Source organism: Anolis carolinensis, chromosome 6 (genome assembly GCF_035594765.1).
Source record: "Anolis carolinensis isolate JA03-04 chromosome 6, rAnoCar3.1.pri, whole genome shotgun sequence".
NCBI lineage: Eukaryota > Metazoa > Chordata > Lepidosauria > Squamata > Dactyloidae > Anolis > Anolis carolinensis.
The window spans coordinates 20,989,398-21,005,748 of NC_085846.1; the positions used below are offsets into that span (position 1 = coordinate 20,989,398).

Consider the following 16,351-nt stretch of genomic DNA (forward strand, 5'->3'; position numbering starts at 1 on the left):
AAAAAATTCTGTGATGATAATCATATGAACAAAGTAAAGTTTCAAAGAAAGTTATAGTAGTTTATCCTAAATTAAGCTTACTAGTGGTAGGTCTACCATTGCACAATGATTAGAAAAGTATCTCAGGCAGGAATGCTTGCTGAGCCAGGAATGCAGGGAATCCATCATGTCTGGGAACTGTCAAGTTAGAGAAGTATGTGTTGCGCTGTAGCCCTGGAACACCTTTTCACCCAACACCACACAATGATCAGATAATCCAATAAATAAAAGTTGATTAATGAATAAGTGTAAAATAAAAAGACAAATCAAAAAAAGAAGCAGCAAAAGTACAAAAATTAATTCCAAACGTGATTAAGAGTTCATCAGCTTTTAAACCAAGGCATCAAAAAGCAATCCACAGAGACTTGAGAGAAGAGTGTAACCTTAAGCGGATCGATGGAGACATCAAAGAGAAAGTGGTTGAGTCAAATTTGTGGGTCTTGGAGGAAGGACCTCAGTTTTTATTTATTTACAGTATTTATATTCCGCCCTTCTCACCCTGAAGGAGACTCAGGGCGGATCACATTATACACATATAGGGCAAACATTCAATGCCCATATACACATAGAACCGAGACAGAGACAGACAGAAGCAGAGGCAATTTAACCTTCTCCTGAGGGGATGTTCGATTCTGGCCACGGGGGGAGCAGCTGCTTCATCATCTACTCTGACCACACTTCCTCATTCCAACGTCGTAAATTAGTTAAATTTGCCTCCCCATTTTTTATAAGTGGTACCTTATCTCCTACTTGATAGATGCAACTATCTTTCGGGTTGCTAGGTCAGCAACGAGCAGGGACTATTTTTTATTTTTAATTGATGGGTGCTCACCCCACCATGGGCTGGCCTCAAACTCATGACCTCATGGTCAGAGTGATTTATTGCAGCAGGCTGCTCACCAGCCTGCGCCACGGCCGGCCCCCACCCTGGATCTTCTGAGATGTCCAAATGAAGAGGAATAATGACAACAGTCTGATAAGTAGTTGCTTGGAATTAGTTTTTCCCCCTGCCAGTGTAGTCAGTTTTGTGGTGGCTACAGATTGAAAAGCTTTTGTTTGTTGTGAGCTTACTCTAAAGCTGAGGAAGAGTTAGAAAGAGAAAGAAAAAAAGAAAAGGATAAGAAACAACCAAGTAAGTCAGAGCTTGAAGTTCCGGGACACTTACAACTTAAAGAAAGTCAACACAAAGTTTGCTGGCCACAGGAACGACTTCCTGGCAAGTCTTCTGTGCTACTGCAGAAGGGGCCAGAATACCTCCAGCCCCTTTGGAATTACTTGCAAGGAGACTTCAGCTCCAGGTCCCTTTCCAGCTGGGTGTGGAATATTTCTTGCATTAGGTAATTTTTATAGACCTTACTATTTTGCCATTTTAGTATCTTTTAATCTAGCATTTTAGTATCTTTAATCATTCAGTGGGAGTCATATTTTTGGAAAAGGCACAAAGCACAGGAGAACAGACCCGTTTTGGTTTTGTTAGCATGACAAGCTTTCAACCACTAGGATGGTTTCTACAAGGGCCCAGCTACACAGAGCCTCCACTCTGAAAACTGTGCCTAACCTAGTTCAGAAGTCAATTCTGGAATCCTATGATCCAGCAAACACTGGGAAAGAACCAAAAGCAAGTGAACACCTGCTGGATCATGAATTCATGAACATGACTGCATTGGGCAGAGCGGGCACTTCAAAGACAATCTGTACAACAGCAGAGAAAATGGATGAGGATGAGGAGGCTGTGTCTAGTGCTTGACTTTCCCTTAATGAAGATGCTGCTAATTGGTCCATTGACCCAGGTTTGATGGAACTGACCCCTCCACCTCCATTGAAAATACAATCGGCTGCTTACATAGAAATTATAAACACTCTCAAAGATAGGATTGGCAGACTTGACTTGGTATCACCGGAGAACACCATCCCTTCATTGCATGACCTCATGCAAGAACAATGCTTCCTAGTAGAGCAGACAGCAGAAAAGTTGTTTCTGAGAATGGATATGCTGCAAAGGGAAGTTTCTGGCCTAAAAGCTACTATTGTAGCTTTGGTTAGTCTGGTAGAGTTTGGGATCCTGATTGCAGCACCTCCAGGAAATTGCCCCAGCCAAGAACATGCGGACAGTATTGGACCACTAGATTGCCAAGCTGACTGTGAACCCAAAGTAGCCAAACTAGCTGCAGAATCAGCGGTTAAGCAATTAACCGACATAATGGAGGACTGGAACCTGAAATCCAGGAGATGCCTCCTAGATGGAGTTAACACAAAGCAAAAGAATCCTCAAGCATGATATTGTTCAAAAGTTATATCCTTAAACATGAAAACAGGAACACAAAAAAGGCAAAACCTCCAAGAACATGAAGTCATAAACAGGAATCAAACCAAGAATCTTGAAGTACATGAATTAGGATTAGAAACCAGGAGTTGTTTCCCTTTTTTACAACGTTGTTCCTACTATAGGTCTGAGAGCCCAGAAACCACTTAAAGGGCCTCAATTCCTCCCATGACATCACTTCACACACACCTGCTTTTTCTTTCCATATCTCTAAGCCTCTGAGAAAATAAGTTTGTCTTTATTTTACGTTCTGCCACCTAGTTTCAAGGTGACTTGATCTGGAAAAACCTTTGTCTCCCACATTCTCCTCTAAAGGCCACTCTGGCCTATTCTCATGGGAACTGATATCACTTTCTCCCGTTGCCTAAAAGCAGTCTGGAGTTTCCAAAACATCACTCTCCAAGCCCCTGATATCTTCCACAGACTCCTCAGACATTACAGATTGCAACCCATCATCCCCTTCCTCATCCTCTAAGCACTAACAAAGCACACCCAATGCTTGCCAGGCTACAACAGCATGTCCCAAAGGATGGAGTCTCAATGTATGCACATATAACCTCTTCATTTTAATTTGCCACTAAATCTGCTTTAGTTTATTGAATTAAAGTGGGCCCCTACTTGTCTTTTGACTTAAGCAGTACAATTTTTATTAGTCATTGATTACCATGTATAGGAAAGTCTTGTTTATATTTGGAAAGATCACCAAATTGCCTTTAACAAATGTAAAATTCTCCTAGACTTTATAAGTGGATCAGACATGCACACAGTATTAAACCTGCAGTCCAGGTATATTGGGAATGAGATGAGAGTGTTATCCTTGTATGTGTGGAGGAGTCCTTTCTTGTTCAGCCCTCAGACTGCAAACAGATGGTGCTTCATAGAGATTTATATAGACGAAGCCTATGAATTAAAACAATATGGCTTTATAAGGAATATAAAAAGAAACACACTTACTTCTTTACAACTAGCAAATTTATTGTGACATAATGTTGGGTGGGTCCACTTTACAGGTGCTGGCTGCAATTCTGTTATGTGTGCCAATGACCCTTTTCAGTTGCTCATACATTATGATGATATCAGTGCTGAGATCCATTGTGATACTCCAAGTGTTTCAATGCTGTTCTAATCATGACATATCCGGATATAGAGATGTAGCTGTAGTAGAGGAAGGATCAAATTTTAAGATGAAACCCTGTATACAAAAAAGCAACTCTCAATTTGGAAGAGTGGGAAGCATCTGCACTGTAAAATTAATGTGGTATGACATTGCTTTGCCTGCCATGACTCAGTGCTAAGAAGAAACCATGGTCATTGTAGTTTGTGAAATACTAGCATTCTTTGACAGTGATGACTAAAGACCATCTAAAACTATAGATCCCATAACTCTATTGCATTGAGTCATGGCAGTTAAAGTGGCATCAAACTGTATTAACTATGCAGATGCATGAAAAATGTGTTTTTCTGGTGTCCCTTTTTCAGCATATTGGGCTATCTCCAGGCATGTAGCCAGGAGGGGGGGGGGGCTTGAGGGGCTTTAGCCCCCCCCCCCCCCCAAATTCTCAGGGTGGTCTGCAAGAAGGCCTTACATTTATTATTTAAACTGTTATGTTTATTCATATCATGATTTGATCACCATGCTCAATATATCCCATATGCATGGGGGTATTGGGACGACTATACAAAAGGTTTGCTAGGGCAGATCTTCTCTCACTCAAACCCAGCCCCCCCCCCAAAAAAACCCCAAAATCCCAGCCTCTCTCAAACCAAAATCCTGGCTCCAGGCCTGGCTATCTCTATTAACTCAACCTCTTCTAATCAAGCTCTGGAGGGGAAACCAGAGCAGAATACTGAGGTTATTCTGACCTTTGCCTGCCTTCTCCTGTGGTTGACCAGGGATTGAAGTGCATTCAGCCAAAAGGTCCAGTCATTCTCTGGATAGGAAGATGATCTCCAAGCAGTTTTTCAGCCAGATAGTTGTGACAAAATCCTTATAATCATATGGCTCATAGAATGAGTGTTAGGAAAAATCTGGTCTACCACTAAAAAATAGTTTTACATTCTGCTACACATTTTATGTGCCATTTTGCCAATTTGTTTCCAGGCCCAATTCTAGGTGCTGGTTTTAACCTATAAAGCCCTACATGGCTTCGATCCAGACACCATGTCACCTTATACAAACCAACCAAACAGCTAAGATCCAGAGGGGAGACCTTGGTATTGGCCCAGACACCTTCTGGCATGCAGTTTAAGAGGACCAGGGAGAGCTCATTTTCAGGGGTGGCTCCTGCACTATGGAACACACTGCCTGAAGCATTAGGTTCGACTCTTTCTTTAGTGGCATTCTGGAAGGGTGTGAAGACGTTCCTTTTCAAGAAAGCATTTAATTAAGCCAAATAAGTGTTAAAGCTCTAGGTTTTTATCTTGCTTTTAATGTTCACACCGTTTTAATTGTGTTTGCTATTTCAAATATATATGTTTTAATGAGTTGTTTAAACTTTGTATTGTATGTCTTCATTCTTTTGTAACCACCTTGAGTCTGTGTTTAGAGAAAGGCGAGATACAAATTTCTCAAATAAAATAAATAATAAATAAATATGTGTTCAATCGGGTTTAGAAATACCATTTACAGTGCGTTTCAGTTGCACAGGTGCAGTGACATCAGCATCTACATCACAGAAAATACATTGAAAGCCATTAATATTAAAACACCTTTAAATTGATAACTGAACACAATTCACTTGGCATTAATATGAGTAACTTGACAAAATGAATGCATTTCACCTAGTGTTACAATGCAGATAATGCCAACATGACTTAAAGAGAAAAACAGCCAACTCAGGGAACGGATGCAGTGGAATGGTGATACTATGCTTTGGAAGAAATTGCTGTATATGCCACAAATGATTTTTGGCTACTATCAACCATGATTTTTATTACATTATGGTAATAATGAAACATGCAGAATCATCACGGGATGCCTTAAACCTACACCTGTTGATAAACTCTACAAGTTAGCTGGCATTGCCCCTCCTAACGTGCGACGGGAAGTTGCTGCTAACGGTGAGAGAAAAAAGGTCGAACATTGCGAAAGTCACCCACTGCATGACTATCAGCCTCCTCCCACCAGACTCAAATCAAGGAAGGACTTCATGAGAACCACCACTCCTCTTGATGTTCCTCCAGCAACAGCAAGGGTGTCTCTCTGGGCAGCTAAACCTGGCAATTCTAACTGGATGGCCCCCCAAGAGGGTCTTCCTCCAGGGGCAAACCAAGAATGGGCAACTTGGAAGTCCCTGAACAGACTCAGAAGTGGAGTGGGCAGATCAAAAGACAACTTGGCAAGGTGGCACTACCTGGAGGAATCCTCCACCTTGTGTGACTGTGGAGCAGAACAAACAACTCCGCATATGTATGCTTGCCCACAGTGCCCTGCATCATGTACGGAAAAGGAGTTGTTTAAAGCTACAGACAATGTGGTTGCTGTTGCCCGCTTTTGGTCCAAAACTATTTAGTTGCTTGTGATTTCTTTTTCTTTTCTTTTTTCCATTATTTGAAATGTATTTGTTGTACAATGCTTTTGACACGAAATAAATAAATTACATTATGGTTAAGATGGATTCATTGTTCTAATGTAGCAAACTGGTCTGAAAGTTTTAAGTGATCAGAAACAAGAATTAACTTTTCACTAGGGATATAATTCTTGACTAAGATGTTTCTAGAATATAGAGATGAGCAATTTCAGCAATTCTTTGCTCTCTGTGAGAAAGTCTTTGAAAACCATTCAGTTTTCAGATTCTATTCACATTTCAGAACTTACTCTTTGCAAAAATCACACATGATTGTTCCCTTTAGAAAATGACCTCTTCTGCATTAAAAAATAATATTAACTTCTGGACAAAACATATAATTTTCTGTGTAGAGAAACCATGTTATCTATGCAGACCAATTAGATATGACTTTTACATAGAATAAATCCGGCATTACTGCATTTTCTGCACAGAAAACAGCATACAGTATATATATATTGTTCCAGGATTAATATTTCTGTGTTGAAATATTATTTTCTACCCCCTCCCCACAAATCTGTTTGGTTCACAAAAAAAATCTACATACAAATCTTATACATAGTAAGCCCTGAACTATGAAGATTTTCATCAATCCAGATTCCATCTCGACAGAATTTCCCAATATTAAAGTAGTCATCATTTTATACCATTTCCAGACTATTTCCAAGTATTTATCCCATATTTATTTAACACACACACACACACACACACACACACACACACACACACATATATATATATATAAGAATTTTGTGTGATGGGACACAGATATTGTATGTATGTGTAAAATGATACAATATCTGTGTCCCATCACACAAAATTCTTACCCATTTTAGAGCTGGTTTTAAACATGCACTTTCATTGCACCTTATGAACAGGTTTTTCAGTTAAGAGTATCCATATCACTTAATTTCATTTCAAATGTATTGTTTTTGGCTCCAGAAGTTAAGCCACAGCCACAGAGTAATGAAAAATGAACTTGTACTGATTAAATATTTTATTTCACCTTTTTATAATCTGTCTATAGTTTTGTGCCATGGTCATGTTAACTGCCTTTGGCTACCAAGCAAAATTAGCTTTTCAGGATTAATTCAAAAAATGTCACCATACTGTCTTTCCCACATTAATAACACATTAATCACATAAAAGAAATGTCTACTTTGAAGAATCTTTATTTAATCAGATATTGAAATTAAAGATTTTGGAAGTCATCCTTCTTCTCAGAGCGTCATTTATCTCCTTACTTCTCAAACTGTAAATAATGGGATTGAGTGTTGGGGTGATGGTAGAATAAAGCAGAGCTAAAAATTTATCAGTTTCAAGACTGTAGCTAGATGGGGGTCTCAGGTACATCGTACTTGCAGACCCATAAAACAAAATGATGACAATGAGGTGTGAGGAACAGGTGGAGAAAGCCTTCTGCCTACCCTTTGAAGTTGTGATTTTCAGGATCGTGGTGATTATGTGTACATAGGAACCTAGAATCAGCAAAAATGGAAACAGAGTAATTAATAGTCCCGCCATGAAAACAGTGATTTTATTGATAGTTGTATCTCCACAAGCGAGCCTCAGTAGTGGGGGAATGTCACAGAAAAAATAGTTTATGTGGTTGTCCTCACAGAAAGGCAGAGTAAATATGAAGCTTGTCTGTCCCAATGAAAGTGTCATCCCACTGGCCCATGATCCAGCCACTAGCCAGGTGCATAGCTGCTTACTCATGATGGACGAATAGCGCAGAGGGTTGCAGATGGCCAAGAAGCGGTCATATGCCATGGCAGCTAGAAGAAAGCATTCTGTGGTTCCCAGGAAGAGAAGGAAATACAGTTGGGCAGCACAACCAATGAAAGAGATGGTCTTGTCTTTTGAAAGAAAATTTGCCAACATCTTTGGGGTCGTGACAGATGTGTAGCAGATATCCACTAAAGAGAGACTGGCAATGAAATAGCACATTGGTGTGTGAAGAGAAGAATCAAGTCTGATAGTGATAAATATTAGGGCATTCCCCAGCAGGGACATAGTATACATAATGAAAAATAAAATGAAAAGCATACCTTGCATCTCTACATTGCCAGAAAATCCTAAAATGACAAATCCTATACTTTTGTTCTGGCCTTCCATGTGCTAGGATTCCTTGCCTAGAAGTAACAACAAAGAGGTGAAAGATAACTTCTGTGAAACAGAAGTTATGAATTTTATATTTTAAACCATTTGGTCATGAATGTTATGTATAAATGCATAAATTATATTCATGCAAGTATATATATATATATATATATATATATATATATATATATATATATATACATACAGTAGAGTCTCACTTATCCAACATAAACGGGCTAGCAGAATGTTGGATAAGTGAATATGTTGGATAATAAGGAGGCATTAAGGAAAAGCCTATTAAACATTAAATTAGGTTATGATTTTACAAATGAAGCACCAAAACATCATGTTAGACAACAAATTTGGCAGAAAAAGTAGTTCTATACGCAGTAATGCTCTGTAGTAATTACTGTATTTATGAATTTAGCACCAAAATGTCACGATATATTGAAAACATTGACTCCAAAAATGCGTTGGATAATCCATAATGTTGGATAAGCGAGTGTTGGATAAATGAGACTCTACTGTATGTGTGTGTGTGTGTGTATATATATATATATATATATATATATCAATTATTATTTTGAGAATAATGTATCAATATTGACCAAAACCTCAGAATGCATTTGAATAAAACACCTCAAATATTGTAGACCTGCAAATATTAACCCAATAAAAACCAGAGCATTAATACTGAGCACCTCTACACCAGAAAACTACCACATGGTTCTCTACATGCTTGGGATAGTTGCCCCTATTGAATTTCGCCAGTATAGATAAGGGGTACTTTCACAAATTTCTTCCTATCTCAAATAATTCACAAGAAAAGAAAAATGTTGGATTCATTCATTGTAAATATAAACATGTATCCCCCATTTATTTGATTATCAACCATTCACATGTATGTTAATTAACAGATATTTTTTTTTTGATATCAGCAAGATTCATTACTAAATGTTTAAGTTGATGGTAAGTGTCAGGAAAAATGTATGCCAAAATTGATAGAATATCTCCTTTGAAATTGTCCATTTTTAGATAACTTCATTTTTCAAAGCACCAAAATCTAGCCATAAAAAAAAAACATTTCCTATCAGACAGCTAATCCAATCTATAAACAGCATTTTCCTACCTTCTCAGTTCTGTGGAGGATTTTCAACTACTATATCATCTACAAAAAGATTGTCTAAATGTACATAAAAAAGCTTCTCACTATACTAGTCATTATACCTTTGCTTCAGACACCTTTATTATCGCTGAACATCTGAAGGGAGATGACATCCAGAAGGAGGAGGAGAGAGTAGTATCATGGGCATTACATCATTGTTCCTTCTTGACTGTACAATTGCTCATCTGTATACTGTTATCTTCTCTGTAGTGGCCCCCCGGCTCTGGAACTCCCTCCCCAGGGAGATTAGACAAGCACCCACCCTGTCAGCCTTCAAAAAACAATTAAAAACCTGGCTCTTCCAGTGTGCCTTCAAATAATTATCCCCCATGACAGACCCCTTCCTAAAGGAATATTGATTTATTTTGCACTTTACTCTGCTCCTGTGTTAGAAAAAAACTGACCTCATACCCCACCCCAAATTCTTGCAGAGGACATTTCAGCACTTTGTCCAGGCACTTTATAAAGTGTCCCATAACTATACATAATGGCACTTTGTCTTGACCGTCCCCTCCCCATTTTAACCATTAGTTAAATGTTGCCATATGTCATTTTATCATATTATTTTACTATGACTGAGTTATATTGTTTTATTGTGTTTTAATCTGCTTCATTTTATCTGTTTGTTGATACTGTTTATATATGCTTTTAATCTTCTTTATGTTTTGTCTTTGGGCTTGGCCCTATGTTAGCCGCCCCGAGTCCCTTTGGGGAGATGGGGGCGGGATATAAAAATAGAGTATTATTATTTATTATTATTATCCATTTATATCAGTTATAACCAATACATTTCTTCCAGATGTTTTGTATTGTAGGAAACACCACTGCTAACTGCATGATTGGGGGACTCCTATTTAGTCCCATGGCTATAGTGCTGTAGGGTTCAACATCTAAATCAAGCTTCTGAAACAGGCCATTAGTGTTTTGGAAGTTGGGTGACATCAGGATGTTGATGACAGTCATAGCTGCTTCTCTGTCATTTGTCTCAGCCAGGGATGTGAAGGTGCTGGAACAGTGCCTAAATGCAGTTGCACTCCTCTTGAAGGAGCAAGTGTGCTGTCTGGAAATACTCCTCGGGTGCACCTATACTGCAGAATTAATACCAATTGACGCTACTTTAACTGCCATGGCTCCATACTATGGAACCCTGGGAGTTGTAATTTGGTGATGCACCAGTGTTCTTTAGCAGTCAAGGTCCAGAACCTTGGGAAACTACAACTCTCATGATTCCATAGCATGGAGCCACTGCAGTTAAAAATGGTGTCAAAATGCATTAATTCTGCACCCTTAGATCCATCCTTGTCACTAGAGATTCAGATAGACTCAGCTATGACTATCTAGGGCAGGTGACCTACCTACTTCCTAGACAGAGATGGTTTAGCCACAGTAGTCCACACAGTGGTACTTCTCTGTTAGACTAGAGCCAACTAAAATAATGAAGCCACTTCATTATTTGATCTCCCACATGGTGGCAGCAGCATTATAAGATGGCTAGGCAGTTAGCAAAACTACCTCTGAGTTTGCCATGGCAATGAAACCCCTATGAAAAATTCAGGCAACTTGAGGTACTCACTTGTGCAGATAACAGAGGTACAGTAGAGTCTCACTTATCCAACATAAACGGGCCGGCAGAATGTTGGATAAGCAAATATGTTGGATAATAAGGAGGAATTAAGGAAAAGCCTATTAAACATCAAATTAGGTTATGATTTTACAAATTAAGCACCAAGCATCATGTTATAAAACAAATTTGACAGAAAAGGTAGTTAAATACGCAGTAATGCTATGTAGTAATTACTGTATTTACTAATTTAGCACCAAAGTATCACGCTGTATTGAAAACATTGACTACAAAAATGCGTTGGATAATCCAGAACGTTGGATAAGCGAGTGTTGGATAAATGAGACTCTACTGTAGTAGGAGAGCTCTTGCTGACCTTGTTCTTGAAGTTGGCACCGTCAACACCCCCCCCCCCCCACCAAGATTAAATGTTCCCCATTTTCATTGGTCCATAGAATAATCTATTAATTGAAATACTCCTGCTATCAGTTGCAGCTCAGCTCTGAGACTGGTTGTAGTAGGAACCAGATTACTAATATTATAAAGTGGAGTTTATTTGTGGAGTTGGCAGCAATAGAAGTGATCTTCTGGACAGGGGAAATTTAGTAGTACTAATAGGGTAATGTTTTATTTAAATCTGGAATTTCCCAAGAGCTCTTCAGTATGGTAAACTCAATTACCCAGTCATGAAAAGGTCATATATATTACTGGCCTATTGGCTACTGTACATAGTATATAATTAATTACAAAGTGAGCTGTGAAGCACAATTGGTAACATTAGCACGTCCCCACCCATGTTGTGCAATCCCTCCTATAGACTTGTATTGTTGGAGGAGACTCTCCACTTCTTTAGAAGAATTGTTTCCTTGTTTTGGTGTGATGCCAGCATGCTGCCAGTATGAAGTCTGCTGGAGCCCATGAAATGATGCAGGGCTATTTCAGGTGGATCTCCATGTCAGCAACGTGTTCTCACTGAAGAAGCCAGGACTGTACGGAAACATTGTGGGATGTCAGCCCACAATGGTAGGGGGACAAAGCTGGACGCTGCTCCACAGTTTTCCATGCTGTTCCCAGCTGACCCAGGCTTCTGGACCTCCATGTCATGAGGTTCTAACACAAGTCCCCTGTGTGAGGGGGCAATAGGTGGATCATATTTATTACTATTATGTGACTTCAGGCCACAGTCTAATAAAAATTTTAAAACAATACATTTTTTTAAAAAATGACAATTTAATGTTTGTGTCATGTCTACAAAGTTAAAAATACAATAAAAATACAATAAATAAAATCAAACTCAAATGTAAAGCTCACCATTGCTTACATGACACAATCCAATAAAATTTCAAAAATAGTTACAAGAAATACAATTAAAATGACCTTCAAAATCCATCATTCTCTGCCCTGAAAAATCCTACCCACAACCTCTCCAGCAGCCTGCTTCATATTATTCTGTACATGCCTGGCAGCAGAGAGATGTCTTGACCTGCCTGTGAAAGGCTAGCTGGGGTGGTGCCCTCCTAACCTCTCCCTTTGAAGAGAGCTCCAAAGTCTGGGTTGAGCAGCCACCGAAAAAGCCCTGTCCCTTTTTCCCACCAAAAGAGCCTGAGAGGGACAGAGTGGGACAGAGAGATGGCCCTCCTCAGACCTTAGATTTCTAATAGGCTTATAGAAAGAGGTACAGTCCTTCAAATATCCTGGACCCAGGCCATATAGAGCTTTCTAGGTCCAAACCAGCACTTTGAATTATGCCCGGCAATGGCTTGGCAGCCCGTGGAGCTTTGTAACAGGGGAGTGATATGTTCCCTGCAGCCATTACCCAGTTTATTACCTGGTTGCTGCCCTACAGCGACCTCATGGATTTTTTTCCAGAAGGGCTTTTTATGTGAAGGAGACTCAGAGGTGGTTTGACCAATTCCTTCCTCTGAAATAGAACCCACAGGCTTTGCTATCCTATGGTAGTCCTTCTGGGTTTGGGAAAGGGTCCCTTTGGGGGACTGCCGCTCCCAATGGCTGGGGGATTTTGGAGTGGCAATTCAAAAAAGCACATTCCCCCGTACTCTGGAAGTTCTTCCCTGCAGCATTTGTGAATCTATAAGTAACCAAAAAAAAAAAAACTCATGCTTTGGCAACCCCTGGTTCTACACTTGTTGCTTTGGCTGCCCTTTAAAGGGCACAACTTTATGTTATGGCTTTTAAATGCAATTTATATTAGTTCACACAAACACTGTCCATTCATCTGCCAGTGGCTTGGTCCATCTGTCAAATTTTAAAACACAATGCGGCCCCTGTGCCAAAAAGTTTTCCCATGCCTGTTCTATGAGATGTCCTCTTCAGCAAAACCTCCCTGCTCCTGATTGTCATATCAACGCTTGCTTACAGAAAGGAGTTGAAACATCACCCTCCGTGCCCCAATTTCAAGATGAACAGACCTCTTTTCCTGCTATCATAAGTTTCTGGCTGCTAAAAAAAAGGTTTGCAGGATGGCTTTTCAAATTTTTATCATGAGCACAAATACTGATCAGTTCCAAGTCTGTTAGTTTAGCTTACACATCAATAACTGTTTGATAGAATGGCAATCATAGTTTTTAAGATCTGACCAGGACAAAAGACACAGGAATTTTTAACTCAAAGGAGTCAATGAATGTTCAAATACCATCACTGTCAACCATCACTTCTAACTTCTAACCCATAAATATGTATGGGCTAGCCCTTTTATTTGTTTTCCTTTCAAAAGAAATTGAGTGTAGTTGAAAGGAATCAAGAGGGCACTGATGATGCCTGCAACTACACAAATCAAAATGAACTATAAATTGAAAAGAAAAAGAAGACAGAAAAAACAGAAAAGAGCAGACTTGTACATTATTTACATTTTCTATCTTTTAAAAGCTGACTTTCTGAAATATGACAACTTTCCAAAAATCCTATTCATGGCTTCTTTCACTTCCTTGTTTCTGAGACTGTAGATAAGTGGATTGAGCAAGGGAGTCAGGACAGTGTGGGGAAGTGAAAATTCCTTTCTTAGGTGACGCCAATATCTGGAATGGGGCAGCAGATAGATAACCATCAGTGTACCATAATACAAAGCAACCACAATGAGATGTGAGGAACAGGTAGAGAATGCCTTTTGCCTCCCTGAGGTTGATGGGATTCTAATGATAGTAACAATAATAAAAACATAAGATGACAAGGTAAGAGCAAAGGGAGGGAAAGTGAATACAGAGGCATATATGAAGGACTGTAGTTCAACAAAATGGGTATCGCTGCAAGAAATATCACTGATATCAGGAACAATATCACAAAAAAAGTGATCGATTTTGTTGGGGCCACAGAAAGACATCTGAGACAATTTCACAATTAAGCTTGTGCTAAACAAAATACCGCTTATCCAAGACAAAGCTGCTAACTGAAAGCTCAGCCTGGCATTCATTAGAGTCCAATAGTGGAGTGGCTTACATATTGCCAAGTACCTGTCATAAGACATCATAGCTAAAAGGTAGCATTCAGTCCCTACCAAGCAAGAAATGATGTGAAACTGCACAAAACATGCTTTTACAGATATACTTCTCTCCTCAGTCAAGAGATCAGACAACATTTTTGGCAGGATGTTAGCACTATAGCAGGTTTCCAAGAAAGACAGGTTTCCCAAGAAGAAGTACATAGGGGTATGAAGATGATTGTCAACCACAACCAACACAAAGATGAGAAGGTTTCCAGCCATGGTCACTAAGTAGATCACCAAGAAAAACAAGAAGAGTGGAACTTGGAGGCTTTGAAGATCTCCAAATCCCATTAGTATGAATTCAGATGTTATAGTCTGATTTTGCCATTTTTTGTTTGGTGTTTGCTGCATCTGAAGGAGACAAAACATGAAGTGGATTAGGCAAAAGAGTAAGGAGATCAGTCAAACACATCCCTCTCTCCATTTACATGCAGGCACCTAAAGCACATCAAAGCATACTTCTAAGGCATACAGCTAAAATGATGCTGCAATGATTGTTGCAATAAACACCAAAGTCCATCCAGTCATCCAGTATTATCATCTCACTAAGACATAACCAGAGCTGTCAGAGAATATATCCATCTCCTGACCTCATATTTAAATTATCTTGCAAGCAATACTTATACCAAAATTAATGGTAAGAATATATGAATATTGTTAGCAGTGTGAAGCCTATCATGTTTGTTGTCATCTTGTTGGATTTAGGCAATACATTATTTCTTAAAGGAGATTTAAAGTTTTGTTCATACCTTTTCTTTTTCTATTGTTTTTCCACGCCTATATTTTGCACTACCCACTGACAAATGGCCTCTTTGGATACACTCTCTTCCTTCTTCTCTTTGCAAGAGAGCAAGCTGAATGTTCTGAAGCAGAAATAAAACTTAACCTGATTCACAGTAGACCCAGTCTCAATGCTCTCATGGGATGCTTGTTTGTGCTGTGCAAAGAAAGAAGGAATGCATCACTGAATATTTCTGATAATGAACTTTGCAAAACAAAATTGTCTCCTGAGAGTTTTATCTGCCCCCCCCCAATGTAGCATTTATTTAGTTTATCAAAATATAGCTTTGTTAAATTTTAAATGTGAATGAAAAAGATCAGAATAGATAGGTAAAATAAAAAGAGAGAGGGGGAAAGGAAGGAAGAAGAAATAAAATATGGTCTGGGATAATAAGCATGAACATATTGCAATCTGATAATATGCCCAAATGTTTTGTTGATAGCTGGTATCGGAAACTGATATTTTTGCACAGACGAATCATGTAAATTCTTTGATATTAGATGATGAATTTGTCCATCCAACCTTGGAGCAATTTTTTATCTACAGTAGGACTATAGAATTATAGAGCTGAAAGAGACTACAAGGATTATGCTGGCCAACTCACTGCCATGCAGGAAAATACAATCAAACACTCCCAATAGATGACTATCCAGCCTCTGCTTAAAAACATCTGGAGAAGAAGACTCTATGAAGCTTCACAGCAATATATTTCACTGCCAAACAGCTCTTACCATCAGGAAGTTCTGGGAATGAAAGATCTGAACAGTAGTCAAAAAGTGGTGGTGGTGTATATTCATATACAGTAGAGTCTCCCTTATCCAACGTAAACGGGCCGGCAGAACGTTGGATAAGCGAATATGTTGGATAATAAGGAGAGATTAAGGAAAAGCCTATTACACATCAAATTAGGTTATGATTTTACAAATTAAGTACCAAAACATCATGTTATACAACAAATTTGACAGAAAAACTAGTTCGATACGCAGCAACATTAGGTAGCAATTACTGTATTTACGAATTTAGCATCAAAATATCATGATGTATTGAAAACATTGACTAAAAAAATGCGTTGGATAATCCAGAACGTTGGATAAGTGAGCGTTGGATAAGTGAAACTCTACTGTAAGTGTGAAGTGGTAGAGACATTACTTATTGCTTGTGGTTTATATCATTGCAAACCCACTTAGGTGATAAGATGATCTAAAGCAGGCCTGCACAACCCATGGCCCTCCAGGTGTTTCGGACTTCAACTCCCAGAATTCCTGTCCATTGAACAAACTGCCTAGAGTTTCTGAAAGTTGGAGGTCTAAACCC

The 16,351-nt window shown here is 39.0% G+C and overlaps 2 protein-coding genes across 2 annotated transcripts; both read right to left on the reverse strand.

Annotated features, from left to right (window-relative positions):
* Positions 1 to 6,882: 6,882 nt before the first annotated feature.
* Positions 6,883 to 8,174, reverse strand: LOC100552144 (olfactory receptor 10A7). The gene has a single exon (XM_008116527.3). It carries the CDS (start codon positions 8,044 to 8,046, stop codon positions 7,108 to 7,110), a length of 939 nt encoding a protein of 312 aa, XP_008114734.1. The 5' UTR covers positions 8,047 to 8,174; the 3' UTR covers positions 6,883 to 7,107.
* A 5,455-nt stretch (positions 8,175 to 13,629) lies between these two features.
* On the reverse strand, positions 13,630 to 14,838 carry LOC103279787 (olfactory receptor 2AP1). Its single transcript, XM_008116526.2, has one exon. The coding sequence runs from the start codon at positions 14,623 to 14,625 to the stop codon at positions 13,630 to 13,632; it is 996 nt and encodes a 331-aa protein (XP_008114733.2). The 5' UTR covers positions 14,626 to 14,838.
* Between the last annotated feature and the right edge of the window lie 1,513 nt (positions 14,839 to 16,351).